Raw genomic sequence first — 27,983 nt, 5'->3', positions numbered from 1 at the left:
TTCCATCTGCCACAAGAATTCCTGAAAGCCCTTCTGCTTCTTTGATGACCACCCCACCCCCCACCCCAGGCTGCAATTAAGTAAGAACCCTCGAAGCTGCCCAAAGATTATCAAGGGAAGGCAATCCAGTCTGTAATCTAATCAAGACCCTGCTGCAGCTACCTGGCTGGACTCCGTCTCTGTGAGCGCTCCCCTTTCTGCGCTGCCTGTCTCCTCTTCTCCATCCCAACCCAGCCCAACCCCACATCCATTCTCCTCCTTCTGGCCAGTGATCTTCCCAAAACACAGATCTGACTATTCTCTCTCCTGCTTAAAACTCGTTGCTTTTTGGGTAGAGAACAAATTCCTATGCATGCACGATCTGGTCCCTCCTTGCCTCTGCCCTGTACCCACATTCCCTCCAAGCCCTGGCTTTGTCCAGTTTCTACAATTCTAACTCTTCCTTGATGACCTCCTAACTCTCTATGTCTGGGGTAGGGTATGAGACACCCCACTCCACCACCACCAGGTGCACCCATAGCCACCTGGACGGTCCTCACAGTGCCAATGCCACCTGCCCACTTATTTGCCTGTGTCTCCCCAACTGTAAGCCTCTGGAGGGCAGGGACAGGTGTGTCTTTATTGTTGTTTGTCCAACAGTTAGTGCCTGGGCATAGTAGGTGCCCAATAATATTTGTTAGATTAATGACTGAATGCTGCTACCAGTGGTATTTCTTTTGCCATAAATCAAAAGAAGCAATAACTTATGTTACCCAAAGTGTGTGCATCCCCAGAGATCTCAAATTTTAGCTTATCTCTGTATGTTATCTTAGGACATTTTAACATCCCATTTAAGGCTCATGTTGCAAGGAATTTAGACATCAAATATTACAACAGCTTGTTATCTAGCCCAGCTGTTGGAGTTTAGGCTGTCAAAATGACCAGAAGCAGAGGATGCCTTTGGGGATTGACAATGGGGTGTTCTCTGGGAATCTGGAAAGATTTTCTCTGCCCTTTGTATTTGATAGCAAGGAATGCCTCCCACCCGCCATGCCTTCCTTTCCTCTTGGCCTCAAGGTCTAGCCTTACCAGTAGCAAATATGACAATAGCTGGCCATACTAGAATGCGGATGGTGCATCCCACTCTGGGCAAAGTGGCAAATTAGTGGGATCAGAGCTGCCAGGACAGGCTAGACTGTGCTACACTCAGTCACAATCAACCCCAAAAGATCAGCAGCTTATAATAAGGGTTTATTTCTCACTCACACTACATATCCATCAATGGTCGGCTGCAGCTTTAATCTGAGACCTAGGCTGAAGGAACAGACGATGGGGGAAGAGGACACAGTGAATCACTCCCTGGCTCTGAAGCCTTCAGCCCAGAAGTGATTCATTTCTCTTCTGCTCGTGTTTTATTAACTAAAGCAAGTTACCTGGGCCCACTTGAGAGGGACAGGTTGGGGGTAATCCTCCTGCAGAGACTGGGATACAGCCGAAGGATGCTGAATACCTGTGGTAGGTAACGCAGTCTACCACATTCCTCCTGACACATCGAGGAGGCAGCTATTATGATTCCCATTTAATGGATGATGAAACAGAATCTCAGAGAGCTTAATAAATTTACAAACATTCAAACGGGTAAGTAGCAATGCAAAACAACGTGAAAGTTAAGCCAACGTGTAGACACGTTGTCATGATGAGTCTTCAGGCTGTCTCTACCGTTTGGTTCCCTAACCAGGAGCCAAAGACACTTTTAGTAGTCTTCACTATCTTTTTTGAAGTTATACCATGTTTTGTTTTTAATTTGTTGGCAGGGAGGCTTCACACAAATTAAGTGCAACACAGACATTTTTATTGGTGGAGTCCCCAATTACGACGAGGTGAAGAAGAACTCTGGCATCCTCAGGCCATTTACTGGGAGCATCCAGAAGGTACAGGCTTCACTTGCTCATGTTTATTGTGTGACCTTGACTGCAGACAATGAAATTGAGAACCGTGGTCAGTGAAACCTGCTACATCCCCCAAAAAAGCTTCGAGAAAGTTTTAACACTTTTTCTTTTTTTGAGGAAGTTTAGCCCTGAGCTAACTGCTGCCAATCCTCCTCTCTTTGCTGAGGAAGACTGGCCCTGAGCTAACATCCATGCCCATCTTCCTCTACTTTATATGTGGGAAGCCAGCCACAACATGGCTTGCCAAGCGGTGCCATGTTCACAGCCGGGATCCGAACCAGCGAGCCCCGGGCAGCCGAAGCGGAACATGTGCACTTAACCGCTGTGCCACCCGGCCGGCCCCAGTTTTAGCACTTTTAAGATTGTATTATTTAATGCTCATAGTGTAGCCTTCCAACCCTACTTTCTAATAACATCTTATTCTGGGTCTATGCCCAGCAGACATTCCATGAATGCAACTCAATGAAGGTAAATCTTTACAGCAAATCCACCAAAATATCCTGGGACTGCTGAAGGAGGCAACTGGCATCAGGTCACTGCAGATACTTCTAGAAAAGGGAAGGAGGTGAATGGAGTCTCATAACTCTTGGCTCTATGCTTCTCTGTGAGGTTCCTTTCACTTTGCTCAAGGCAAGACCCAGCTCTCATTCCCACCTCCATCATCATCCCCACTCCCACAGTTTAGCAGTTGCTGTCCATCCATCATGTAACCAAGCTCTTAAGAGCATAAAGAGTCCTTCTGTAGAAGGTTCAGAAAAAACCACTCAGCTAGTAAAAGATAAAGGGTGCTGATCCCAATCATATGTGTCTCTTATTCCTTCTCTTGGGGCTGCCCATGATTTCTCCAGTTATGAGAGTATGGTCTGTCTGCAGCAGACGTGCAAGTTGACATACCAGATTTCTGGGACCACCAAACACTGGGAGAAAAAGGATTTGAAGGAAAGCATATTTGGTTCCCAGATAATAGCGTCATCCTGATTTCCTCTAGCACCAAGGGTGGAATGTGGGCCATTGATCCTTTTCAGACCTGAGGCAAAGAAGGAGGGAAGCTAAGATGAAGGAGGGACAGTGAAAGAAGATCCTATCATGATTTGCACATCCGGGTACTGGGAAGGACTCCTGGGCCTGTGTCCTTCTCCTCTTGTATGCCAGCGTTGGGCCCAGAAAAGGGACCCAGTCAGTGTTTGCTGACTCTGATATGTTTCCCTTTGTTGCTGAACTGTGATGTCAGTGACACCTCAGTTCAGACCATGGTCCCCCCATGAGTGAGACTGGCCGTGTTTAATCATGTGTTTGAAACTCTCACTTAGGAAGCCTACTGAGATGCTAAGAGTCTTCATCCCCCTCCCCACGCTTGCCAGCCTTTGACCCCCCTTCACACGGCACACACAAGCCTTTCCTCCTCACTTCCTGGAAAGGCCACCCTCCTCTCCCAGTGACCGAGTCATCGACTGGGCCATATCCTGCAGTGACCAGTGCCGTTCTGGGCTTGTCTCAAGTACATATGACTCAGCTTCACAGTCCTTCATCGCAGCATGAAAAGGGGGGGATTGTAGAAGGATACTGGCTCCTCTCTAGCAGCTTCTGAGGTTCAGGACTAGGGAAAACTTTACTCCCAGCTCTCCCGACACTCTCCAAGGACTAGGCAAGCCTGTGGAAACAGGAATTAGTGGCAGGAAGGGCCATTTCTAACCTCTAAGGACCCCCTGCACAGTGCATGTTCCCCTAGGAGCTGTTCTCTGCGTCTCCGAGCTCTGCAAAGTCTGTATGACATGGAAACACCAGCAGCTCAAAGTAAATATACTCTCCAAGTCAAGGGCTGAAAACATTGGGTCTGTTTATTTGGGGCTGAGGAGACTAGTAACCTCTCCCTATAATTCACCATTTTCACTGGAACCCCATTGCAGGGAAAGGAGAGTGAGGGCCAAGGAGCTCTCTTGTCCTGGTGAATGTGCACAGCAGTGCTAAGAATGTGACCTGAGTCACATTCTTTTTTCTAGTGGTGGGGAAGGGGATGTGGATGAAAAGAATCCGAGAGTTTCAGGGAAGGAGGACAGCAGGAGCAAGTGGGACAATCGGGGAGGCCCCATTGATGGAGTTTGTGGAGACTGCATGAGAACATTAGCCAGGAGGATATAGCAGTTCAGCCAGAAGCTTCTCCCGATTCCGTGCCACCAGTGCCCTCACTCCTCCTTTGCTTCCTACCTGCAGAACACTTTACGTATTCTTCTCTGCTGTGCTTTATAGCAGCATCTCTCAACCTTGGCTGCATCTTAGAATCACCTGGGAAGCCTTTAAAAGTTACTGCTGACTGGATGTCACCCTCAGAGATTCTGCTTCAATTGATCTGGGTGGGGCTGGGGCGTTAGTATATTTCCTAAAATTCCCCAGGCGATTCTAATAGGCAGCCAGGTTGAGAACCCTAATTTTGAAGTTACTGGAACTTCTTTAGGACCAACCTCCCTGAGTGGCCTACTCTTCCAGAGGATGCTTTACTCTCAGTAGATTCTCCCGAGGGCCAAACATAATCACTTCATTTCCTGCATCACTTACAAGACTATAAAAGCAGCAAATGGACTTTTGTTTTCCAGGGAAAGATTCATCCTGAGCTAACATCTGTTGCCAATCTTCCTTTTTTTGTTTCCCTCTCTAAAGCCCTGGTGCATGGTTGTATATCCTAGTTGTAAGTCATTCTAGTTCTTCTGTGAGTCACCACCACAGCATGGCAACTGACAGATGAGTGGTGTGGTTCCATGACCAGGAGGTGAACCCGGGCTGCCCAAGCAGTGAGAGCACCAAACTTTAACCACCAGACCATCAGGCTGGCTCACTACTGAACTTTTTCTTTTATTTTTAAAGCTTTACATGTAGCTCAGGTTAGTGTGCTGAGAAGAGCTTTAGAAGATTGCAAGGATGCTTTCTGAACTTCTGAATTTCTTTACATTTTCTCTCCCCAAGATCATCTTGAATGACCGAACCATCCACGTGAAGCACGACTTTACCTGGGGCGTGAATGTGGAGAATGCAGCCCACCCTTGCGTGGGGGCCCCTTGTGCCCATGGGGGCAGCTGCCGGCCCAGGAAGGAGGGCTATGAGTGTGACTGCCCCTTGGGCTTTGAGGGGCTGCACTGCCAGAAAGGTATACGCGGGGGTCTCAGGCACTGCTTCTGGGAGCAGAGGGAAGGGACAGGCCATTTGGGGGACCACCACTCTTAAAGGAAGAGTTGGTAACTCCGGGACAGCCATACCAGTTCTTTTTATCAACAATTTCAATAATATATTAGGCGGCTAATTATATATAAACTACTGTAATTATTTAATACTTAAAATGCTGAAATACTTCTGTAATGGCAGGAAAATAGCATCCCCACTTCCCTGCCCCCGGTTCCTTCCCTGAGAATCCAGGGAACCAACAGGTTAACCCATAATATAGGGGAGTTTCCAGGGCCACTCCCAGAGCCTATGGTTGATGTCTGTGCTTTATAGGCTGATAAATATTTTGTCACCTGTCTGTGAATGCTATAGAAATCTGAGAAATCTTGCCAAATACAGAAAAAGATGAATCGTATGTTATTTCCTCCAAACTAAAGTATGAATAACCTTCTATAGAATGCTATTTTCCGTGCTACCTAAGTTTTCTCTGTGCCTCAGTTTCCTCATCTGTAAAATGGGAATAACAGTAGCATTAGTATCTAACACAGAGGGTTGTGCTATAGATTCAATGAAGCAATGCACATAAAGCATTTAGAAGCATGCCTGATAAGTACTCAGTCAACACTAGCCATTACTATTATTGGTGAGAAAAATGAAGTCCATTAGTAGGTACTGTGAACTCCATAGCTTCCAACCTGCCCTTGTCTGAAAGCAGAGCGGCTCACAGACCACAAGCACCTGCTGGACTGAGCTTTCCACACCTGTCCCAGGGAGGCGGAGGCCATGGGTCTGGGGTCTAGAAGAGCCCTGCACCACGCAGCTGCATCATGTGGGCCATAGGACCACCTTCTTGTGTAGAACATCAGTGGGGCCTCATCTGTCCTGGAACTAATAAAAAAAAGCAGACAGGCCTGCAGGAAATAAGGCAGTGAGCCGAAGTGAAGGAATGTGCTCGCTCTCCTTCCTGTTTGTTTCCAGGTTTCTGATTTTCATCAGAAGTATGGCTTAGAGGAAAACTGTAAATTACAGGTAGATATGTTGGTATATGAAATGGCAGGAGAAGTTTTGCAGCAGCCTTGGAAAATATGAAACATGTAAGTGGCCAATTACAAGACTATGTAGTACTATATTTAAAAGAATTTTGAAACCTGGATGGCAAATCATATGAAATATATTTATTAATATAGCTCACCCTGGTGATGAGTCCCCAAAAAGGAGTAAGTGATCCATTCGTTAGTGAATGATCCTGTGTAATTCTAATGAGCAGATCACCGCAAGGTCATTCGCAGCCTCCTATACTGAAAGGTTTGTTTTTTCCCCTCCCTGATAACCAGATCTTGCTTCAGAAACAAGAACCTATTGCTAGCATCCCTCACAGAAGTTGAAATAGTCCTTCTACACTGAGCAACCTGTCATAGAAATCACCAGTGCCAGGTCTCATTCAGTCCATCTATCTCAAAGAGCACTTTTTTCCATCAGGAGTTTAGTTTTGAAGATCCTCAGTGAGTCTGGTTTTCTCTAACCTCATCAGAGAATTTATGGCAAATCCCACTAGGGCCCTAGTTGAGAGATGGGGCACTTGTTCTGACCTCTTGGTGGCGCAGGAGGGCTGGGGCCAGAAACTCAGACAAATCCTGGAGCAGTTCTGGGCGCTCAGACCATCGCGGTGGTTTGGGGACGTCCCTTGGTCCCTGCAAGATCAGAGCATGAGCAGGAGGGTCTGAGCCCAGACAGGGGGTGCATCCAGCTCCCACCGAGCTCCTTGCTGCTCTCAGGGCACAGCAGGCTCCCTGCGGCGGCAGCAGCTGCAGACAGTTGAGGCTCTCTGTCCCAACCTGGGGAGCCCACGAGGACAGGAGGGGACAGAGGTTCCTCTAACTCCCAGGCACGACATCAGGTGCCGACAACAATCATGAGGCTTGACTTTGGGGTCCCCTCACCTTCCATTTAGGGGCTCTCACTCTTAGGTGCCTTCTTCCACTTCAAACCTCAGCACCCCATGTGGCACCCCAGTAGCAAGGCCCCCTTCTCATCTCACCAGAGGACTGTCAACAAGGTCTCACTTCTCTAAAAGATACTCCCCATCCTTAGAGATTTCTTTCCTCTTTCTTTCTACTTTCATTCAGATTTATCCATCTTGTGTCCCAGTCCCTCAGAACTTTTGTATCTAAATAAGTTACTGAGAAGTTAAAGCAGAGTTTAACAAGATCATGTAAAAAGTGAAATTCTAAGGAATGTTAATGGCTGTTTTGCACACACATATAGAGACAGACACAGAGACATTCACATACATGAAGAGTGAGGAGGTTCTGTGGTCAGATAAGTTTGGAGGATACTGGGTAAGCACATTGAAACAGCTCTCTCTTCTGCGGGACTTCTCAGAGCCTTTGCGAGGCTCTGAGTGTCCAAGGCAAGGGTCCAGAATACAGATGCTTTCTCCTGGGGTTCTCCCAGCCAATAGCAGACAGGCCACTATTCAGGGAAGAACTCTGAGCCCTGGTCCTCCCTTCCCTCCCTTGCGTTTCTGACAACAGCGTGGACTCAGACCGTGCAGGACCCTGAAGGCCGCTAGGTGGGGCTGTTTCTCTGTAGCAGGTGCGCTGCTCCGCAGGCACTCACTGTGACAGAGCTACTGAGGCAAGGCCTGGGCTTGGGTCACACGTTCATCAGCGATGCAGTCTCGAAAGGTGGAATCTTGCCTGATTGACTCTGATCTACCACATACACAACAGTTAGGACATTTTACTTTGTATTTAGTAGATTCACGTCATATCGCTGGGTCTGATTGTGGTGAATTTTTTTGGTTCCAGTGTATTAAAAAAGAACTTACTTGAATACAAGCCATACTTTAAGAAAACTCAGTATATAAAAACACAGATTAATAAAACATATAAGCTATGCATACCACAGGGAATTTCTTTTCTTAGGATAGTGTATCATTAAACAATGGAAAATTGGGGGAGGGGCGTTCAGCCTAGATGTGGGTCTTTAGATAGTTGAAGCCGAGTAGTGTAGAAAAAGATGCTTCGTTTGTTTGTTTACTCTATGGTTGGAGTCAGCTTCACGTAACCAAGAATTCTGTACCAAGTGGAGCTGTCCAACCAGGGAGGGGGCTGCCCTGTGAGTGAGTGACCTGCCCTTCCTGCGAAGTGTTTCCTGGGGCTTTATGGGCTCGCATCAGTGTGTGGTTGAGTGGAGCCCCGGCTGTTGGGAAGGCTAGGTTACAACACCCCCAGGTCCTTCCTCCACTAATGTCCTGTGACTGAATGAAAAAGCCTTACTTTCTTTGACTCTTTATAGTCTATTGGGAATTTTGAGTCCCTCAAGTGGAAAATTTGCTTTGCCTGGGCTGCTGGGCTGCTGGCTTACAGGCTGCTATTCATTCGGGGTGTTTTTTGTGTCACCAGATGGCACAACCTTTTAGGTATAAATGCGAGAGAATGACAAAACCACGTTTTAACTAATGCATCAGTAAAGCCTTCATCATAGAGAAAAGACAATGCAGAAAAAATTAGGTATGAAGTGTTAGGTTAAAATATAATCATGTTCATATTTAAACAAACCCGAAAGGGCTAGATTGTCACTTCCAGCTCTGATGTTTTAGGATGGAATTAATGTTTATCCACGTATATTGACTACAGTGAGTATAGTTTTACCATTCTTGTATTCAATGGTGCCGTTGCTGGAGGGTTCCCCTGCCCTTTGTTAGTCACAAAATAACCAGGGCTCTGGAGTCTTGCAAAGAGGGGAGGGGTGGGAATTCGGGTGATATTTTCCACTAGAGAGAGAAAAGAGGCAGCTGGCTGGCTTATCATTCCCTTTTCGCAGGCAGCCTAGAGCCAAGAAAAATAATAATCATTGACAAGGTAAGTGACTGTTTAGCAAGGAACTATTTCTCCAGGTTTAAAATAAATGATGGTTGTCAGTTCAAGGTCACAGGAGCCTCAGAAGTGTCAGACAACTTACTATACACATCTTCTTGGTCCACCACCACCCCCAGCCCCACCATTAAGCCAAGTCTGGGGAGGCGAGTTGGGTGGCTTGGTGCTAATCTTGCTGAGAAAAGATTTCCAGTGGCTTCTGTTGGGATTCATGTTCATCTTCCCTAAGAAGACGTGCTGGGCCCTCTCCAGGGCTTTATGAGGGAACCAAGGCTGGTTTCCACTGATCTGCAACCAAAGTCATTGGGGTTTTATAGTGACTCTCAAATTCTGACTTTCCCTTTTCTGTTTCATGCTGTCACCTGGCAGAGTGTGGGAACTACTGCCTCAATAGTAAGTACTATGAGTCCTAGGAGACTGTGAAAGTGCTCTAGGCTTGTGCCATGGCAGGCTCTGGTCAGGTGGGCCAACCATATGTAGAGGGTAACCCGGGGCAAGTGATGTGGGACTCGGACATACCTACCAGGGTGGTGGGAATCCTTCCTCCAAAAGTGCCAGCCCTGAGAACACACCTGTCTCCCAGCTTGACCTCGGAAAGCACCTGAGCTCCTGGGCTTAGCAGGCAGCTGGACGGGGCTCACACAGACCCCTTTGAGGCTCCATGTGCAGAGCTGACGTGTGACAAGCACCTTCTGACTGTTTCAAGGAGTCCAGGGGAACCACGGCTATTGGCCTCAGGCCCATGTCCATGGCCAATAACAGCAGCAAAGGGCCCTGCCCTCTCTCCCTGGGCATGAGCCAAACCCAGCAGGGGCGCCTTGGTTATGTTTAGCTCCGGGAAGAACTCCTCCTTCTGGTGGGATATTTCCTCCTTCTCCCTTCTCAGCACTAGTACCCTGAAATTTGGGGCCTGCCATCCCAGCTGAGAGCTCCCTTTTACCTCCTGCATTTTGCACTCTTCTTTCTCTTCTCGTCCTCCATTCTCTCCCTCTTGTTTCTATTTCTAGTCCCCTGGGTCCATTCTCTCCCTGCCTTGTGTCTTCCATCCCCCTCTCCTTTCCCTGCTCAGCGCTGCCTGTCCACCTGGCTCTCCTTTCCGTTCATGCCTTCTCTTCCTTCTCTTCCGTAGTGTTTCTTTTCCTCTCTTCCCACTTGTCTTTCTACTCAGCTCTTCCCCTTTTGCATCCTACTCGTTTCTTCTCTTGACTTTCCTTCCTCTTTATCCCCTCTTCTTCCCACCCACTTTAATGATCTTTTAAAATTTTCTTTTTCTTCCTTTGCTTTTCTTGTTTTCTTCTTTCCTTTCTTTTTTCTTTTTCTTTTTTATGAGAAGATTTTAGGAACATGCCGTGGGTGACCTGCCAACATAGGAACTTATACTTGGGAGCCCAGTGTCTTTTGGTTTTGGGGTTTGCTGTTATCTTTCTCTTTCTCTCTTTCTCTCTTTTTTTAATGTTTAGAAGTTCAGTTTAAACTTTCCTGTTGTTCATAGGGTCCAATAATTACACATTTTCTCTCCTGGGTGTAGAGTCCTTAGTTCACTGTCTTTGCAGCAACCACATGTTTTTGTGAAACTAGAACTCATTTTATAAGCTGGCTTATTTACTCTCATTTTGCACATTTCTTTTACAATGAAATTCAGTCTACCTTAATTTCTTTAAACTGCCATTTCTGTGCCTTTCTAGGAGGAGAGAGAGATTGCTGTTATCTGTTTAGTAGAAATTCCCTAAATTATCCCTAATTTGTGATGCCAAACGCAGCTACTTAACCTAGTCTTTTGCTAATTGTGTGAAAAAGGGTGATTCCACAGGAAAAAAAATGATGAGAAATTGGGAAGGAGGAGACACCTTTCTAAAATATTGGAAAGTAAAAAGTGGGCTGAGGGCCAGAATTAAGGAGAATCAATCTGGTTCATGGTCTGTTGCTGTCTTAGCTATATGATCTTGGGCAAGTCCTTGAAGATTTCTGTGCATTTTCCTCTTCCGTAAAATGGGAGTAACCAACCCTCCCCTTCCCTATACTTCCTGCTGTTTCATGAGGTTGTGGTGGAGATTTTGTGAAGTATAACACTGAAAGGTGATTTGTAAAAAACAAAAGTCAAAGCTTCGTCTCCTACTTCCCCAGTCTCTTGAGGTCACGGTTGGCGGGGGGGTCCTGGGGAAGACTGGCTTTGAATAAAGAAATCCCGGTGGGCTTTGTTGGGGATTGTTTTCTCTGCCTCCCTTCGAGAACATCTGGGGTTATCCCCAGCTGCTCCCCAGATGGGCCAAGACCTGCTCTTTGGCTTCCAAGAATAATTGGGCACAGTTCATGTTTCCGCATGTTGCAAGGCCTTCTCAGTGGTGCTGAGGCCAATAACAGTGATGGCTATTCCTCAGGGAGGGGACACCAGGGAGATGCCAACTTCAGGCCATCAGGCCAGGCAGCTCTGAACCTGGACGAGTGCGTGTGCAGCCAAGAGGAAGGGGCTGACAAGTTGTTAAATGTCCTATTTCCAGGAGCTGGCTTTCTTTGTATTTTCCTGCCATGTGGTTGAGTGCAAGGGTCAAGAGACTCACATATCACTTAACTTCCATTTTCTGTTCTGTCTCAGCCATCACAGAAGCCATCGAGATTCCACAGTTTATCGGCCGCAGTTACCTGATATATGACAATCCAGATATCCTCAAGAGGTAATAAATTTCAACAGGCACCTTCCTTAGATCTATGGGAGTAGATTTCTCAATATCTTTCCTGGGGCTTTTCCTTATCTTACAAGCCAGAAGATAATTCTCAAAGAAGACAGTTTAGCTATGGCCTCAGGGGGAAAAAAAACCACACAAAATAAACATAGAAACTAGAACAAAACAAAAAACAAACAAAACTTGAAAAATGCAGGCCTTCAAATAACTCTATTACAAACAACCCAAGCCCTTCTGGTCAAAGGGCCTGGAGAGAGGAGCGTGCCCAGCCCCAGGGTTTCCAATATTCAGGCCTTGAGAAGCAGCGAGAGCTTGATGCTTCCAAAGCCAGGGTTATGAGTGTGAGTCCCAGGCAGGGCTGTTAGCTTCACGCTGTTCTGTGGTCAGAGTCTGCAGCTCTGCCCGGAGCCAGCAGCAGAAGGGATCTGGTGTTCCAGACAAACAGCTCCAGGTCCATGTCCTACTTTGCATCTTCATCAACAAAGGTCCACTATCTTCTTCAGGCTCTGACCAGTTCACTGAGGAGCTCCATAGCAAGAGCATGGCACAAGGAGATGCCCAAGTCACAGCCATGGCTTTTAATCCCTGGTGGCAGAAGCTCCAGCCCTGCGTTGGAGTCCAAGCTCCCGGTTTACATGACAAGGGAAAGGCTGGCCTTAGCCAAAATCATCAACCCTGGTGAAGCTCACCTTTGGCACTTTCAGTATGCCCCTTCTCTCTTTATTCTCCCTTCCCTAGTTCTTTGTAGTTTGTAATGTGCAATCCCCACCCCACATCCAGCATAGTCATTCTAGAATTTTCCTTCCTCTTCAGATTGACGGTATCTTAACAGATTAGCTAAAGGCTCTCAGTTCTTAGGGTGGATTTGGGTGGCTTTTCAAAGAACAGAAGTGGGTGAGAGACGTTTTCTTGGAGCATGGGATGTTCCTGGTAACTCTGAATGCACCCCAGACAGACCTTGCTCCATTTCTCTAATCCCATGTTGTATTTATCTAGGTTGTCTTGGCTTGGGACCTTAGGCAAAAGAGATTCCCAGCCAAGAGAGTCTTCTCCTTCTTCAGCCCTTTGTCCCCAAAGATAGAACGTTTTTCAGTCCCTAGAAAGCAGGGACAGTGTCAGAGGCCCAAGTCTTCAGTCCCCTGGTGCTTAGTGAGAGGCACTGGCTGGTTTAGGGGAACAGAGGAGTTTGGTGAGAGTAGGAGGTGTGGGGCCCCAAACTAGAGCAACTTGGATGGCACTCGTGTGCATGTGTGTACGTGCAAGTACATATGCATATGTGTGAAGCTGCAAGTGAGAGTCAAGTTCAGGGTCTGTTTCAGTTAGATACCTTTGGCTGCAAGTAACAGCAAACTCAGCTCAAAATGGCTTAAACATGAAGGGTATTTGTTATTTCATATAATAAGCAGTCCAGACTAAGACTGGCTCCTGGGTCGATTCATTCAGAGAATCAGCTGTGTTGTCAAAGACCCAAGTCTCTTCCATCTTTCTGCCTTGTTATCCTCAGCATATTCTCCAGAGGCCACTCCCTTCATGGTTATAAGACAGCTGCCCATAAGACCCTCATAAAATGGCTATAAATCAGGGCAGTAAATAATCCAGTGGAAGTGAAAAAACTTTCTTTTCCTCATGTGACTCTTTTAAAAGGAAAGGATTCTTTCTTAGAATCCTCCTGATGGATTTCCTCTATCTGATTGGACAATAGTGGATCACATGCCCACCCTAAACCAGTCCCTGCAAGAGAAATGAAACCGTCAAGTTTGGCTTATACCAATCAATGTATCCAAGGCACGTGGTAGAAGGAAGGAACCTGGAACAAAAGAGTGGGGAAAACAGGTCTCTAGGGAATGGGCCACGGCCGGACTGATCTACACCTGGCCTGGTGGAGAGGTCACCATCATGGACTCTGCTCCTCCCTCGCCACTCTGAGCCCTGCATAAGGAAGGCAACTTTGGTCTTTTCCTGTCCAGATCAGGCTCTGAGAAGCCGGGAAGAAAGTCCCCCTCTCCTGAATGCACTCTATGAGAATGGAAAGAGACTTTTCCAGTAGTGCCATATTAGTAGCAGTATTAAATTATGTTTACTCTATTCTCACCTTTTATCTAAGAACCTCATGCTTGCTGTTCCGTCTACGTCAGATCAGATGAAACACTGGTCACTTTCATGAGACTGGATTTCTGAATTAGCCTATTCTCAAGAATTGATAAGAACACATACGTATGTGGTCCTATACCCAGCCATGGCTGTAGGGCTGGCACCTGACCTGCGTGAGCACCCCTCCTTTCCTCTCAGCTTCCTGTTCCTCTCCACCCTGCCTCTGTCCCAACACCTCTCAAGACCGTTATCCCATCAAGCCACCTTCCTTGGCTGACACTCTGCCCACTGTCCAGTCACTCCTCCTTTCCCCTCAAGGATGGTCACTGCTAGAGCTGGCCAACCGCAACCATGATCATAGCCCACAGCAGCTGCCAACTCGAACTTCTTGGCAGTTAAGAAACTTACTTTCTCTGGGGGAGTGAGGAATACTTTCTCCAGGACCCTGGAGTGGTAGGACAGGAAAGAGGGGAAACTGAGGTGTGCACTGGGGGTACAGCCTGGAACCATGGCATTAGCCAGAGTCTGGCTAATCTGCCTCAGCAAGTGCTCTCTTGTGGGGTGTCCCCACACTTGAGGGCTGCTGCAGAATGAATAGTCCAAACTTTTAGACACGTGGTGGTGATGGCATTTCTAATCTGGTAATAAGTGTCAGAAATGCCAGATTATCCTTAGACCTGGCTTCTCAGGGCTGGCAGACAAAACTGAGATTACTCAGAAATGGATGTTTGTGGAGACTGGTTGATTTGGTGCAATTGTTTGTGTATTTCTTCAGGGTGTCAGGATCAAGATCAAATGCATTCATGAGGTTTAAGACAACTGCCAAAGACGGCCTGTTGATGTGGAGGGGAGACAGCCCCATGAGACCCAACAGTGACTTCATTTCCTTGGGCCTTCGGGATGGAGCCCTGGTGTTCAGGTAACCCCGTCGCCAGCTGCCTTCAGCATGACCTTGTGATTTTTCTCAGACAGTGCAGATCATGCCAAATGAGAGTGATGCAAAAGAAGTGAGCCAGGACACAGTCTACTGGAACTGACTGTTGCCTGATGCTCCAGATTTATTTGGGCCTCCTTGTCTTTCCAACATCCATCTTCTAGAGCAGCAATCAGCAGACTACAGCCTGAGGGCCAAATCTGGCCCACCACCCATTTTTCTAGGTAAAGTTTCATTGGAATACTGCCATCCTCATTCATTGATGTGTTGTCCATGTCTGCTTTCATGCTGCCGTGGCACACTTGAGTAGATTCAACAGGGGCTGTATGGCCAAGCCTAAAATATTTATTATCTGGCCCTTTATAGAACAGTTTTGTGACCTATGTTCTAGGGTTTTACTGTCATGTACTCCCCACTTGCAAATTAGGAAGTAGTAGAAAGAGGACTTGGATGCTGCCAAGCACGGACGTGAGTACTCAGCTCAGTGCTCGCCAGCTCAGGCAGATCTAAAGATCTAATCTCCTGGCTTTGACTTCTGACTCTGCTGCCTGTTAGCTGTGCAGCCTTGGGAAGGTGAATGCCTGCTTTCCAATCTCCCACTGCAAAGAAGAACAAAAGAAGATTCATGTCTCAGTTGATCAGCATGACATTTGGATTTTTGTAAATGCTTCTTGGGTGATACTGATAAGGCAGTCCTGGAAGTTCTTACCTCTTTTACGTGAATTTAGACTGTTCTCAAATTTGTCCCGTGAGTTGCTATGAAGTAACTAAAGGATTACCTGGACAACTTCTCCCCACCAGAATGGATGGGAGGGAGGTTCCCACAGGACAGGGACTGGCTTGTGTAATATGAAAAAGCTCCTCTAGAGATTGTGATGACACATCCTCAACAAGGTTAGAAATAACTCATCTAGATCGGTGGTTCTCAAAGTGTGGTCCCTGGACCAGCAGCATCAGCGTACCTGGGAACTTGTTAGAAATGCAAATTCTCAGGCCCATCCCTGACCTACTGAGCCAGAAGAATGAGGGGTGGGCCCAGAGATCTTGTTTTAACCGTTTCTCCAGGTGATTCTGATGCTGAGGTTTGAAAACCTTACTCGGTCTCTAGACCATCTGCCCTGTGGGGGCAGGAATTTCTCTGGCTTTTCCTTCTTCAGTCCCTCCTCTGGTGACTAGCACAAGTGTTCACTCAATGATGTGGGATTAATTGAAAGTGGAGTAGACATAGGCGAGATCACTGAACTATGCAGGAGATAAAGACTTAATTCTGGGGCTTCTGTGGGTCATGCACCGGGATTACTGACAGCCAGAGCAGGGTAATGTAAGTCTTTTCACTTTGCATAAAAGGCATTTTGAGAGGAAACGTCACTTATCCAACATCACACTTGCCCCTGAATAGCAGAGCATGTTGAGGGATGTGGTCCTCTCGTTGCTGGGGGATTTTTGAGAGACCTATGTGGTTGAAAGCTGGATGCTGGCCCTGAGAGCAGCTCTCATCCTCTCCACCCCTTTCCCCCCCGGCCCCGAGGTCAAACGCAGAGCTCTTCACACCCCAGTTTCAAGCTGGCTGCCGCAAAGCCATTTTCTTGTGGTTTTCCTGTGGTTAACCTCGCCAAGGCCTCAAGTACTTGATTGTGCCCAGAAAAGGGAACTGAAACAGTAGCTCAGCCGTGGGTGGAAGACCCAACTTCCCCCCTAAACAGCCAGCTAAAATCTATTCACCACCAGCCCCTGCCGGACAGGGAAACTCGATCTGCTCAGGGCCGCCCTTCTGCTCCCACCGGCTCCCACGCCTGGCCTGGCCAGCCCCCCCAAACACTCCCCATCCTCCCATACCCCCTGGATGCCCTTCTAACAACTCCACTCCATCCTGGACATATTTCTTATGTTGCCGTTTCTTTCTCAGGTTTCTGAAAATTGGCCCCAGGTTTTTCTTTTTAGCCTGGAGTTCTGTTTGTGTTCTGTGTAAAGGATACACTGTGTAGCCCTCACCAGGCAGACATCTGTGCGCGTCCCAGGCCTGGAGCTGCAGTGTTGCCGCTCCTCTGTGCTTCCTTCCTCTGGGCAGTTGCCCCACATCCATTCACCCAACACAGATATATGGAAGCGCTGCAGGAGGCTGGGCATAGAGAGAAATTGGAGCGTAGGCCAGTGGTTTGAAAATGTCAGCCTACAGAGTCAGCGGGGAAGCTTGCTTCAGAGGTAAATTGCTGGGCCACCCCCAGAGATGCTGATGAAGAAGGTCTGATAGGTGCCAGAATGGGAGTGAAAACAATCAGGAACCACGCACTGGGAAACAGGGCCGGAAGTGGTCAAAAGCATGGGCTTCCGGGTCAGACATGTGAATTCCCATGGCCGTGTGATCTCCTACAAGTCACCCGACCTCTCCACAAAAGGAAAGGACTAGTTTTGAGGATTGTATGAGTTAATTCACGTAAAGTGCTTAATGCAGGGCCTGGCGTATCTAGTTATCAGTGATGATGATTATGAAAATTATTATCCTTGGTCAAGTGTTTTCTATGTTCTAAAGCCCCCTGCCTTAGATCGATAACATATGTAAGGATGTTAGCACAATACTGCATCAGAAAATTTAACTATAATTATTGTTAGTTATTATTTTTAATAAGACATAGGCCCTGCCCTCAGGCAGCTTACATCAGTGGAACCTAGAGAGTGGGCTGGTCTGTTGGGTGGCTGAACCATTTTTGAAGTTTCGGTGTTTGAACCAGGTCCAAAACAAATAATAGGAAACTGAAGATAATAAAATACTTTCTCAGCTTTCTTGACTTTCTTCCTTCACCTAAATGCTGGTCCTTTTGCTAATGAAGTGCTCAAAGCCCTTGTGCCAGAGAATAGGGAAGAGCAATGGAACTCGAACTAAAAATTGTTTATGGTTTTGGTGCAAGATTGAGTAGAAGAAAGGGAATCAAAGTGCTCAGCCAAGAGTATGGTCTTTTGTTTTGTCTCATTTTGTTTTATGATTATATGTGGGGCATAAAACCCAGTGAGCAGGTTTGTAAAAATCATTCAACTGATGATCTTACCCACTAATTTTCCATGTGACCTTGATAACATTTTCACGCAACAGAGAAGGGAGAGATCTGACATTAGCATAGTGCCCTGTGCTACAGTTTACGGAAGGCTTGATGAAGTGGTGTCACCACTGGAGGCAGCCTAATGGCTTCCAAAAGGCCTCACCTGATGGCATTTCCTGGTGGCCCACCTAGGTGCTCAGCCTTGTAGCCTTTTGTGCACGCTAAGATGAGTAGGTGAACTTGGATTGGGTACCCAATTCATGCTGACCAGATTCACAAGACATTGAGAGAGAAACCAGACATGCATTCATTTGGTCATTCAAGCATTCATTCATTCATATGTTTTTGTTTATTTTTTTAATTGGGGCATAATTTACATAAAGTGCACAAATCTTAGGTGTAGAGCTCGATAGATGTTTAAACGTGTAAATACCTGTGTAATAAGCACCCAGAACAAGACATAGAACATTTCCCACACCCCAAAAGGCTCCCTCATGCCCTCTCGCAATGAAGGTAACCAGTATTCTTGGTCATGTATTATTATATAAAAGAAAGAGATACTCCAGGATGAAGTATCAGGGTATCAGAGGAAACAGGAAGTTATTTGGAAGGTCTGAAATCAGAGAGAGTTGGGGTGGGAGTTGGAAAGTGAGGTTATGGAGACGCGAACAGAGTTGCTCCCCACACCAGCAGTGATGGCTGGATTCCTGTCTGCTAGATCCACTGTTGACTCCCTTGAACACATTTGGACTCTTTGCATGGACAGAAGTGTTATTAGGCTGGAGAAGAGAAGAGGAAAGCCCTTCATTTGTTCAAACACAACTTAAAAGGTTTCCATTCACTGGATCGCAATCATGTTCCAGTCTGGCGTCCCTGTGATTACGCCCAGGTCACCTTGATTCTGAGATCTGGGTGTTCCTGACCTTTTTGGTTACATATTTACAGCCTGTTAGTTTTCTCTCACACATGACTACTCTTCCTGGAGTGGGTTGACAAATTTAACTCTTGGTGGCAACTTTCTCCTTACTACTGGTTCCTCAGGATATATTGTCAACCCTGTATCTGAACTGCGTGAAGTACTGCACATATTTAAGATGGTGGGATTATTTGTTTGATTCCTACTATGTACTGTGCTCTTTACATACGTTATCCTACTTAATATTCCCTATGATCCTTTAGGAAAGGTATATTATTACCCCCGCTTCACAGATGAGGAAACTTAGGTTCAGAGAGATGAAGCAAATTGTCCAAGCTAGTAATTGGCAAGACTGGAAATCAAGGCAGGTTAGTCTAATCCAAGTGTCCATGCTCTTTCTGTCCCCCCGTGCTGCCTCTCACAAAAGCCACACATAGTAATTCAGCTAACTTTCTGCCAACCCGCTTGCAGCCCTGCTTCAGATTCATTCATTTCTTCCACAAGCATTTGGCCACTAAATAATGAAATCTGAAAATTCCACCTCCAGGCTGCTTCATACAAGGAGACACTTGATGGGGGAAAATTCATTAGGAAACAGTGGATTTTTGAGGGTCAGAGTGACAGCTTTGTTTCATGGCTTGTCGAGTCACCCAAGTTCTATTTTTGGTTAAATGTCGATGGGCTGTGTGACTTCTTTGAGCCTCCATTATTAAAGAAAGGACCCATAGTGCTTTCCCTGGGGAAAGCCAAGCGCTTTCTCCTCTTGCTGTTTTCTCAAACTGAATGCATGCAGGAGATAGCTAATCCAGGTTTCCCCTCGATATTCCTGTTTCTTGGCCAACGAGGTAAAAGAGAGACATGTCCTCTCACAAGACAAGGAGTGAGTTGTCCTGGGTGGAGCACTTTTTCCTTCAAAAGCAGGATTACATCGGCTTTATTACATTATGAAGGGGAGGTCTAGGCTGTTGGCCCAGTGCCTGACCTAGAGTAGTCACTCACTAAATATTTGTTGAATTCAATTAAATTAGAATAATTGAATGAAGACTGGACCAAGAGGGATATTTCTCTCTGGTAAACACATGTGCATGTCTTCTGATACCCTTAGGGTATCAGGCTATTTGGAAACTGAAATAGAAAATAGAAAGCTACTGAGTGGACCTGGTATCAGAGTAAAATGGCGGCAGGCAGGGGGTTGGTGGGAGCGATAAGATGCCAAGCTCAGGTTCTGTACATTAGCTTTGGGATTTTAGGCAAATTCCTCTAATCTCTTTGGAGCTCAGCCTACTCTGCAGTGTTCTGTTTTGTTTTGTCTTTTAAGAAATGAAAACACATGTATTAAATTTCCAGGGGCTGCCATAACAAAATAACACAAATTGGGTGGCCTAAAACAATAGAAATTTAGTCTCTCACAGTTCTGGAGGCTGGGAGTCCAACATCCTGCAGATGTTGGCAGGATGGGTTCCTTCTGGGGCCTCTGGGGCAGAATCTCTTCTACGCCTCCCTCCTAGGTTCTGGCGGTCACTGGCAATCCTTGGTGTTCCTTGGCTCGTGGAGGCATCCCTCCAATCTCTGCCTCCATCGTCATGTGGCATTCTTCCCTGCGTGGCTCTGTGTCTGTGTCCACACTTCCTCTTTTTGTAAGGACACCAGTCATACTGGATTTAGGGCTGCCTTGATCCAGTATGACTTCCTCTTAACTAATTACATCTGCAAGACTCTATTTCCAAATAAAGCCACATTCTGGGGTTCTGGGTGGACATGAATTTTGGGGGGACACTATTCAACCTAGTACAACACATTACACGTGATAAAGCCCTTCTTCCTGCTGCCATAGTACTGATGCTTCTGAACATGGTGCCTGAAGATAGTCATCCTTGAGGCCAGTAGGCTAACTGAAATAAGCCAGTCACAAAGAGACACACACTGTGTGATACTACTTATCTGAGGTAACTAGAAAGTACTCACATTCACAGAGACAGAAAGTAGAACGGTGGTCGCCAGGGCTGGGGGTGGGGGGAATGGAGAGTTGTTTAAGGGGTATGGAGTTTCATTTTTGCCAGATAAAAAGAGCTCTGGAGATTGTTTGCACACAGTATGAATGCCCTTAATACTACTGAACTGTACGCTTAAAGGTAATTAAGATAGTAAATTTTATGTTATGTATATTTTACCACAAGTGAAAAAAAAAATCTTTCACGGCCTGGCCTGGAAAACTAATGTTTTATAACATTGTTTTGTTTTGAGTTAAGGAATCTATATTTTGAGTTTCCAAGAACTTTTGCAATGAGCAGCATTTGTGAATGACTGTCTCCCTGTGCTTCAGTGCTTTACTCTGTTCTCTGCCTTGTCCTTCTCCGACACCTTTAGCTATAACCTGGGCAGTGGCGTGGCATCCATCATGGTGAATGGCTCCTTCAACGATGGTCGGTGGCACCGAGTCAAGGCTGTTAGGTGAGTACCTGCCACACAGTGTGAGACAGCCAGAGCTCAGCAGAGGTGGGACATGCTCTTCAATTCCCTTTAGTCCCACTGTCCTGTTTCCCAGCCTTGCCTGGCTCACAGTACTCCTGATCCGGGTCATCCAGGGCATTTTGCTACCAACTCCCACCTGTGCCCTTCACTAACACTGACACGCCAGAGAGGCTGAACTCCCAAATCTTCATTCAACAATGACCTTCTGGAGAAAGAACTTTTTGATGGCTAAGCTAGAAGAGGGCTTCGCTTTCTAGTGAGATCTAGATCTCTCTAGTGAGATATGATTTCGGGGTGCATGGACTTTGAGCAGTGCTTCAAATCTCTTTATATAGGCAACTGCCCACCTTTTTTTTATTTTAACATTACATTACCTGAACCTTAGAAGCTGTGTGTACCCTACCCCAATTACATATCTCCCCTCTCACAGAAGTCACTACCTTCACTTCGAATTAACTTTGGGTGAATCATTTCCTTAAAATTACAGGTTTACCACCTATGTCCATATTTCTAGCAATATATTTTGAGAAACCAAATAGCAGGGTCAAACTTAGTTATATAAAGAAATGTCAATCCTGCCATGTTAGATGAAGGTGCCAGGAGATGAGCTGAACAGAATCTTTGGTTCAGATTCCCTGTGAATTTACCATAGCCCTTTCTCAGGAAGTCAGTGGGTGAGGACATGAGTGAGGCTTGGGGCTACCATGGTCAGCTTCCTACTCAGCTCATATATAGGCTGTGGTAGGAGTAGCTTTTCTGGACCCCTCCTTCCTGTCCGCTGTGTCTGCCTTTGATAACCAAAAGGATGTGTGAGGATACGGAGGCAGATCTCTGCCCATCAGCTGCCCAAGTGGCCCAGAAAGCTCTTGAGGCAGACAGTGATTTTGATGAAACCTCAACTCTGATTTGTTGAAAAAAGAAAGGTCTTCCCATAGTGAATATTTATAGGCTTGATCTCAAATATAATCTAGAATATAAGTTAAACTGTTCATAGTTCAACCCAACTCCAAGATACCCCAGCCTATGTGGCTTCTAAGTTCTTCATTTCTCTGTCTTACTCATCTATAAAGGGCTCTCTCCGAAAGATCCAAAGGAATATGAAATGCTTGACCACACTTGATCCTTATAACTCCCATCTGCGAACATCAGAGAACACCTGTTCTCAATTTTCTTGAATAGAGAAGCTTGCTAGAACACTCAGACATTGTGGAATGATTTTTAAACCCTCAAAATTGCTGTGGTTTGATTATGTGCATGAGCTACACATTGGTGGGGATTCTAAGCACTTCCTAGACATCTAAGGAAACAGATGTTAAGTGACTTTCTCAAGAGTATACAACAGTTTGTGGGCAGAGCCAAGATTAGACTTCTAGATCAAAGCTCTTTCCCACCCCTTGGGAAATTACCTAGCAGCCCACCCCAGCTAGGATTTCAGATGTTTTGGAGGGAAAAGACAGGGAATGTTCCACCAGAAGAACTTCAGATGTCAGATCATCAAGGTTGGCACCATAAAAATGGTTTAGCAGACTTGGCTCTTACTCTTGTCATCACTGATATCTCTCCTAGTGGTTCTAGGTTGCGGTGGGGGCTGAACAGAAGGAACTGAAACCAGGAACTGGATAGTCGGGAGGATTCAAGCAGATATTGTGAATTGTGTTTCAGAGAAGCAGATAGGCCTAAAAGGGATGGTTCATCAGATCTATGCAGGAACTGAGTCAAGGCCATGGATATCAACTACAGCAAGAAGGGTTGGATGGATACCTTAATTCTCTCCAGCAGGCTCCAAGGTCAGAGAGAGGGGAATCAATGAAGCAGGAAATCTCCAAGGGGAGCCCTACTTTGTATACTGCCTTGCTGTGAGTAATCATGGTCTTGCAGGCATTAATCCTAGCAGAAAAGACAAAGCAAATCCTCATCTATAAAGCCTCCTAAGGATGCCAGGAACTCCACATACTTTATCTCAGTTAATATGCACAGCAACTTAAGTTCTATAATCTTCATTTTGCGGATGAGAATGATGATGACATTGATAACAATAATAACACACTCCTCTACCACTCTTTATAGAGCAGGTATGTGTCAGGTACCGTGCTCTGAGCTTTGCATGCATGGTCTCTGATCTCCACAATAGCCTTGGAAAATGGACGTAGTTTATTCCCATTTCAGATGAGCATGTTGAAGTTCCACAAATTTTCTTGTTCATTCATCTGCTACTATGAGCTATATACTGTTCCAGACACATGAGATACATCATTGAATAACACCAACATCCTTGACTTGATGGTCTTGTATTCTAATGGGAGGCCATAGACAATAAGTAAAGAACAATGAAGAAGCACACTACTTACTACGTTAGAAAGTGATATCACGTTCTTTTCACATCTAAGATGCCATTGATTATAAGTTATATCCTCATTTCAGAGATATAAAAAATGGAAAATTCTTAGAATTGAAGAAATAAAAGTGGTAAAAAATGGAATCTTTTAGAGTAATGGGGAAAAAAACAGGGCAGACAAGGCAAGCTATTGGGGGCATTGGCCATCACAGCATTCAGGTGTGAGATTCTAAAAACAGCTCATCCAAAATTGGGAGGCAGTGTGTGCTCTTGAGGGTGAGGACAGAACAGGAGAAATACTTCCAAAGCGAGTTTCTAGAAGAGTTGCTATCAAGAAGTTAGGCCTGGGCAACCAGATTTATATCATTGTACCCCCCACCCCCAAAAGAGGTAGAGCCAGAAACCTCTGGAAGGTGAACAAGGGCCTAAAAGCAGGAAAATTAGTTTAAAAAATTTACTTGAGGAATTAGAACCCAAGCTCCTTCTCTACTTCATACAGCTGGCACACTGCCCTCTCCCTACCCACGGAAAGTCAATTATCTGGAGTATGTAAAATAAGGATTTCTGGACTAGGAGACACTAAGTATATCTAAATACTGGACTATTGTATAAATACTGTATAAGTTAATGCTGGGGACTATGTGAAAGTTCATATGTTGACTATTAAACCCCATAGTTCTTCCTCCATTGAGATTCCGGAATGATGGCAGCCATGCCTATACCCCACAGTAAGGAGAGCAGAAAATTCAGGTGTCCCCAAGGAAGTGATTGAGCCAGATCATGGCACTGTGAAGCCACAGTCAACAAAACCTCTCCTGACACAGATTTAGTGTTCAGCACTTAACTATGAAGTGGCCTTCAGGGATCACTAGACTTTCGAAAAAAGTCTTCAACATAAAAGATGGGTATCAGAACAAACAGACACAACAGAGGAACTTGGAGGAAACAGAAACTATGAATGAAAAAATGATTTAAAAAACACTAATATCGGGGCTGGCCCCGTGGCCGAGTGGTTAAGTTCGCGCGCTCCGCTGCAGGCGGCCCAGTGTTTCGTCGGTTCGAATCCTGGGCGCGGACATGGCACTGCTCATCAGACCACGCTGAGGCAGCGTCCCACATGCCACAACTAGAGGAACCCACAATGAAGAATACACAACTATGTACCGGGGGGCTTTGGGGAGAAAAAGGAAAAAATAAAAAAATCTTTAAAAAAAAAAAAAAAAAAACACTAATATCGTCAGAGAGATAAGAGAGGTTATTAACCCAAGAAACAAGAACTGTTTGCTATAAAAAAGGAACATTAAAAGACCAATAAAAAACTCAAAAAGAAGTATGGTGTGGGTTGGAATACACCCCGTAGCTATAGAAGCAAATGTGCTTTTCTGAAGAGGGTTCATGGGCTGGATAGTTCTGGAAATCATCTTAGAAAATTGCAAAGCCCTTGCCACAGATGAAGACCTCCACTCCACTGCTCTCTGAGTGGGTCCTTTAGAAACTTCTAAGCCATTCTTTGTTCTCCCCTAGAGTAGTCCTCTACCTACAAAAACTGCTTCATTGGCTTCCCTTTGTGCCTGGAATAACATCCAAATTCACACTGTGTCCATGTCACCACCACTCCTCCCCTTAAAGTTCTTCTCTGGTTTCCTCTTAGCTTCAGGATAAATTCTATCTAAGCTCCTTATGCCCTTCACCATCTGCTTCTGGCTTCATCTTTCATCACCCTACTGCCACCTCCAGAATTCTCTATACTCAGTCTGTACCAACCCTCTTGTCGTTTCTCTCTTTGCCGTTGCCACTTCCTGTTTGCATTGGCCTTCTTCACTTGACCTACTCAGCGTTCAAAACACATCTCAGACAGAATCTCCTTTGAGAAGCTTTCCCTGACCCTCTCCCCTCCTCCTGTGTAATTCCACAGCACTCTGGCCTTCTCCTACCATAGCCTGGTGACACGGTGTTGTCATTTGCAGTTTGGTTGTCTGCCTCAGTAGACCATAAGCTCCTGAGGGCCAGGCATTTGCTTTTCTGGGTTTTTTTTTTTTTTTTTCATTTTTGCAGCTCCATCATTTAGCATAGTACCTGGTGCATAGTAGATATTTAATACGGTTTTATTGAAATGAGTGAACAATCGAATGAAGCTCTAAAAATGGTGGTGGGTTTTTACAGGGATGGCCAATCAGGAAAGATAACTGTGGATGACTATGGGGCCAGAACAGGCAGATCACCTGGCATGATGAGGCAGCTCAACATCAATGGAGCCCTGTACGTGGGTAAGCGACCTTTGACCAGATCTAAGTTCTGCAGTGCTTTTTCTTGTTAGTCCTCCATTTGTCACTCTGGGGCTCCCCAAAGCTGTGCACTTCACTGGAGCAGTCAAATACTTGGAAATCAGGAAGCTCTCCAGATACTCCATTCTTTCATCTGCTGAACTTCTGACTCATGGTTGAGGGGGCAGGAAGCACTTAGATGCTTTTGTGCTTTGGACTGATCCACCAGGAAAACCATGCTTTTCTTGTTTATAGAACAGGAACTTGCTAAATATAGCTCCATGAATTCTCTCTGAGGAAGGAGGATCCGTCTTTCTGGCCCCCCTCAGAATTAGAATGAGTGCTATTTCTGGAAATAGCTTAGAACCTGCTAGTGCAGACACATAAACATAGAAAGATATCTCTATCCATATGTTATCATCTAAAAGTTAACTTAATTGAAAGCATTCCACATCAGTGTATTCCTTTTGGTTTAAGATGGCATTGCCTCTAACAACATATACATTTTGTTGACATTATACAACATTTCAAAATTTACCAGATACTATGTGGTTTGAAGTGGTCGATTGGGTCAGAAATCACATACATGAGGTGAGGATTTATAGCCTCTGGTTGTGTATCAAATCGATCCAAGTCAACCTCTTCCTTCAGGGATAATTATAGTTTAGGCAAATGCGATGTGCTGAGCAGTTTGGGGGACACACAGCCCTCACTTATGCTGTCAGCCAAGGGACACCTTGGTCAGTAGACATCCAAGCGTCCTAAAGAGACATTTTCCCTTTGGCTCACCGCATCTCCCCCTTGCTTCCCCGCAGGTGGAATGAAGGAAATTGCTCTGCACACTAACAGGCAGTACATGCGAGGCCTCGTGGGCTGCATCTCTCATTTCACCCTGTCCACCGATTACCACATTGCCCTCGTGGAAGACGCCGTGGATGGGAAAAACATCAACACTTGTGGAGCCAAGTAACACCAGCTGGCCTTGCCCAAGGGACAGAGCCTTCTATACTGAGAATCCCAGGGGCCCCAAGACCCTGCCTGATGCCATACACAGAGGCACAGGGACCAGGTGTGTTTCCTCTCATCAAGGAGAAAGTACACCCTGATGAGAAACTAGAACCAAGATAGGAGTCCCGTGTGGCCTTTCCTGCTGACACTCTGTGGGCCAAACCCAACGGAATACTCTGTGTAGCAAGCATCGGACTTTGTCCATTGAATGTGTAGTGGCTGCCAGAGATCACACATCAATGCAAATTCCAGAGCCTGTCTGCTGCAGCTCAATGACTATGTTGTGATTCATAGTGCATAAAAAAAGAAAGAAAAAAAGAGAGACACAAAGGGCAGCATTAAAATATTTCTCTCCTTCCCTGACTCATGACACGCTTACTGACAGCGGAATGACTGTGTGACCTCGAACCTTGGATTTCCCACCTTGGCCCAGGAATTATTAGGATTAACCCCTTCCACTCTTCACTGGCTGGTTCTCTGTGCTCTGACAATTTCATGAAAATAAGGATGAGGGGAGACTAGACGTAGAATCGTAATCATAATCCTGCCCCCCTAAAGCTGACCTTTAATGAGAAGTCCCTACTTTTTATAATGCAAATCTAAGAAAATGGGCCCCCTGATTTTGTAGCTGTCCTTTTGTATGTGTATATTTTTATAGCTGCAGGTTGTCTACGCAGTGTACTTTTGCAAGTTTGTGTGGACAACCCTGAATTCTTTGCACACTTCCTAAAAATTTTCTCCCGAAGGAGATTTGTTGGGGCCCTCTGTGGCATCAGTGGAATGGGGTAGGTAATTTGGGGTGGGCACCTTGGAGAGCTGACCATTCTTTTTCGGTAAATGTTGATGGCTCTAGGAGATAAATATGAAGCTTCCAAAATAAGCAGATTAAAAGGCACATGTGTTACTGGGGTGGGTCACTGTCATTTTTGTTTTAAGAGAGGTGAATGTCTGTAGTAAACTTGAATAAAGGAGATGAAGAAGTTAGAACTCATTCATTTAGTCATTCATTCATTTGTGGAGGTGTTAGTGATCTTTGCAGAGGCCATGTCCAGAAAAACACACTAATGCAATTAGTGTTTCTAAAGCTATGCTGGGGGGTGCCCTCTGCATGCTCTGAGCAGCTGGGCAGCAACCAGAGAAAGGAGGCTGCTTTCTTCTGACCCATCAGCTGTGCCCCTTTGCTGTTCACGTGTGTGACCCTGGAGACAGCTGGCTCACTGGCAGAGCTCCATGACAGGGCTTGCTAGGGGAAGGATGCAATGAACGCTGCCCTCAAAGAGCAGGG

At 45.8% G+C, this 27,983-nt stretch overlaps 1 protein-coding gene across 5 annotated transcripts in view; it reads left to right on the top strand.

The window, feature by feature from the left end:
* EGFLAM (EGF like, fibronectin type III and laminin G domains) overlaps window positions 1-27,689 on the top strand; it is a 175,589-nt gene extending 147,900 nt beyond the window's left edge. For 2 of the 5 annotated variants that reach the window (XM_023625723.2, XM_023625725.2), the window contains 7 exons: window positions 1,794-1,910; window positions 4,887-5,067; window positions 11,556-11,634; window positions 14,510-14,653; window positions 20,987-21,070; window positions 25,590-25,693; window positions 26,506-27,689. In XM_023625723.2, coding sequence (XP_023481491.2) covers window positions 1,794-1,910; window positions 4,887-5,067; window positions 11,556-11,634; window positions 14,510-14,653; window positions 20,987-21,070; window positions 25,590-25,693; window positions 26,506-26,660 — 864 coding nt within the window. In that variant the 3' untranslated portion in view covers window positions 26,661-27,689. Of the gene's footprint in view, window positions 1-1,793; window positions 1,911-4,886; window positions 5,068-11,555; window positions 11,635-14,509; window positions 14,893-20,986; window positions 21,071-25,589; window positions 25,694-26,505 lie in introns of all 5 variants that reach the window. The other 3 variants (XR_011430149.1, XR_011430150.1, XR_011430148.1) reach the window with 3 other exon arrangements.
* The last annotated feature ends 294 nt before the right edge of the window (window positions 27,690-27,983 follow it).

The sequence above is a fragment of the Equus caballus genome, chromosome 21 (genome assembly GCF_041296265.1).
Source record: "Equus caballus isolate H_3958 breed thoroughbred chromosome 21, TB-T2T, whole genome shotgun sequence".
Lineage (NCBI taxonomy): Eukaryota > Metazoa > Chordata > Mammalia > Perissodactyla > Equidae > Equus > Equus caballus.
The sequence above is the reverse complement of the archived record's forward strand: the minus strand, read 5'-3'. Positions and strand labels throughout refer to the sequence as shown.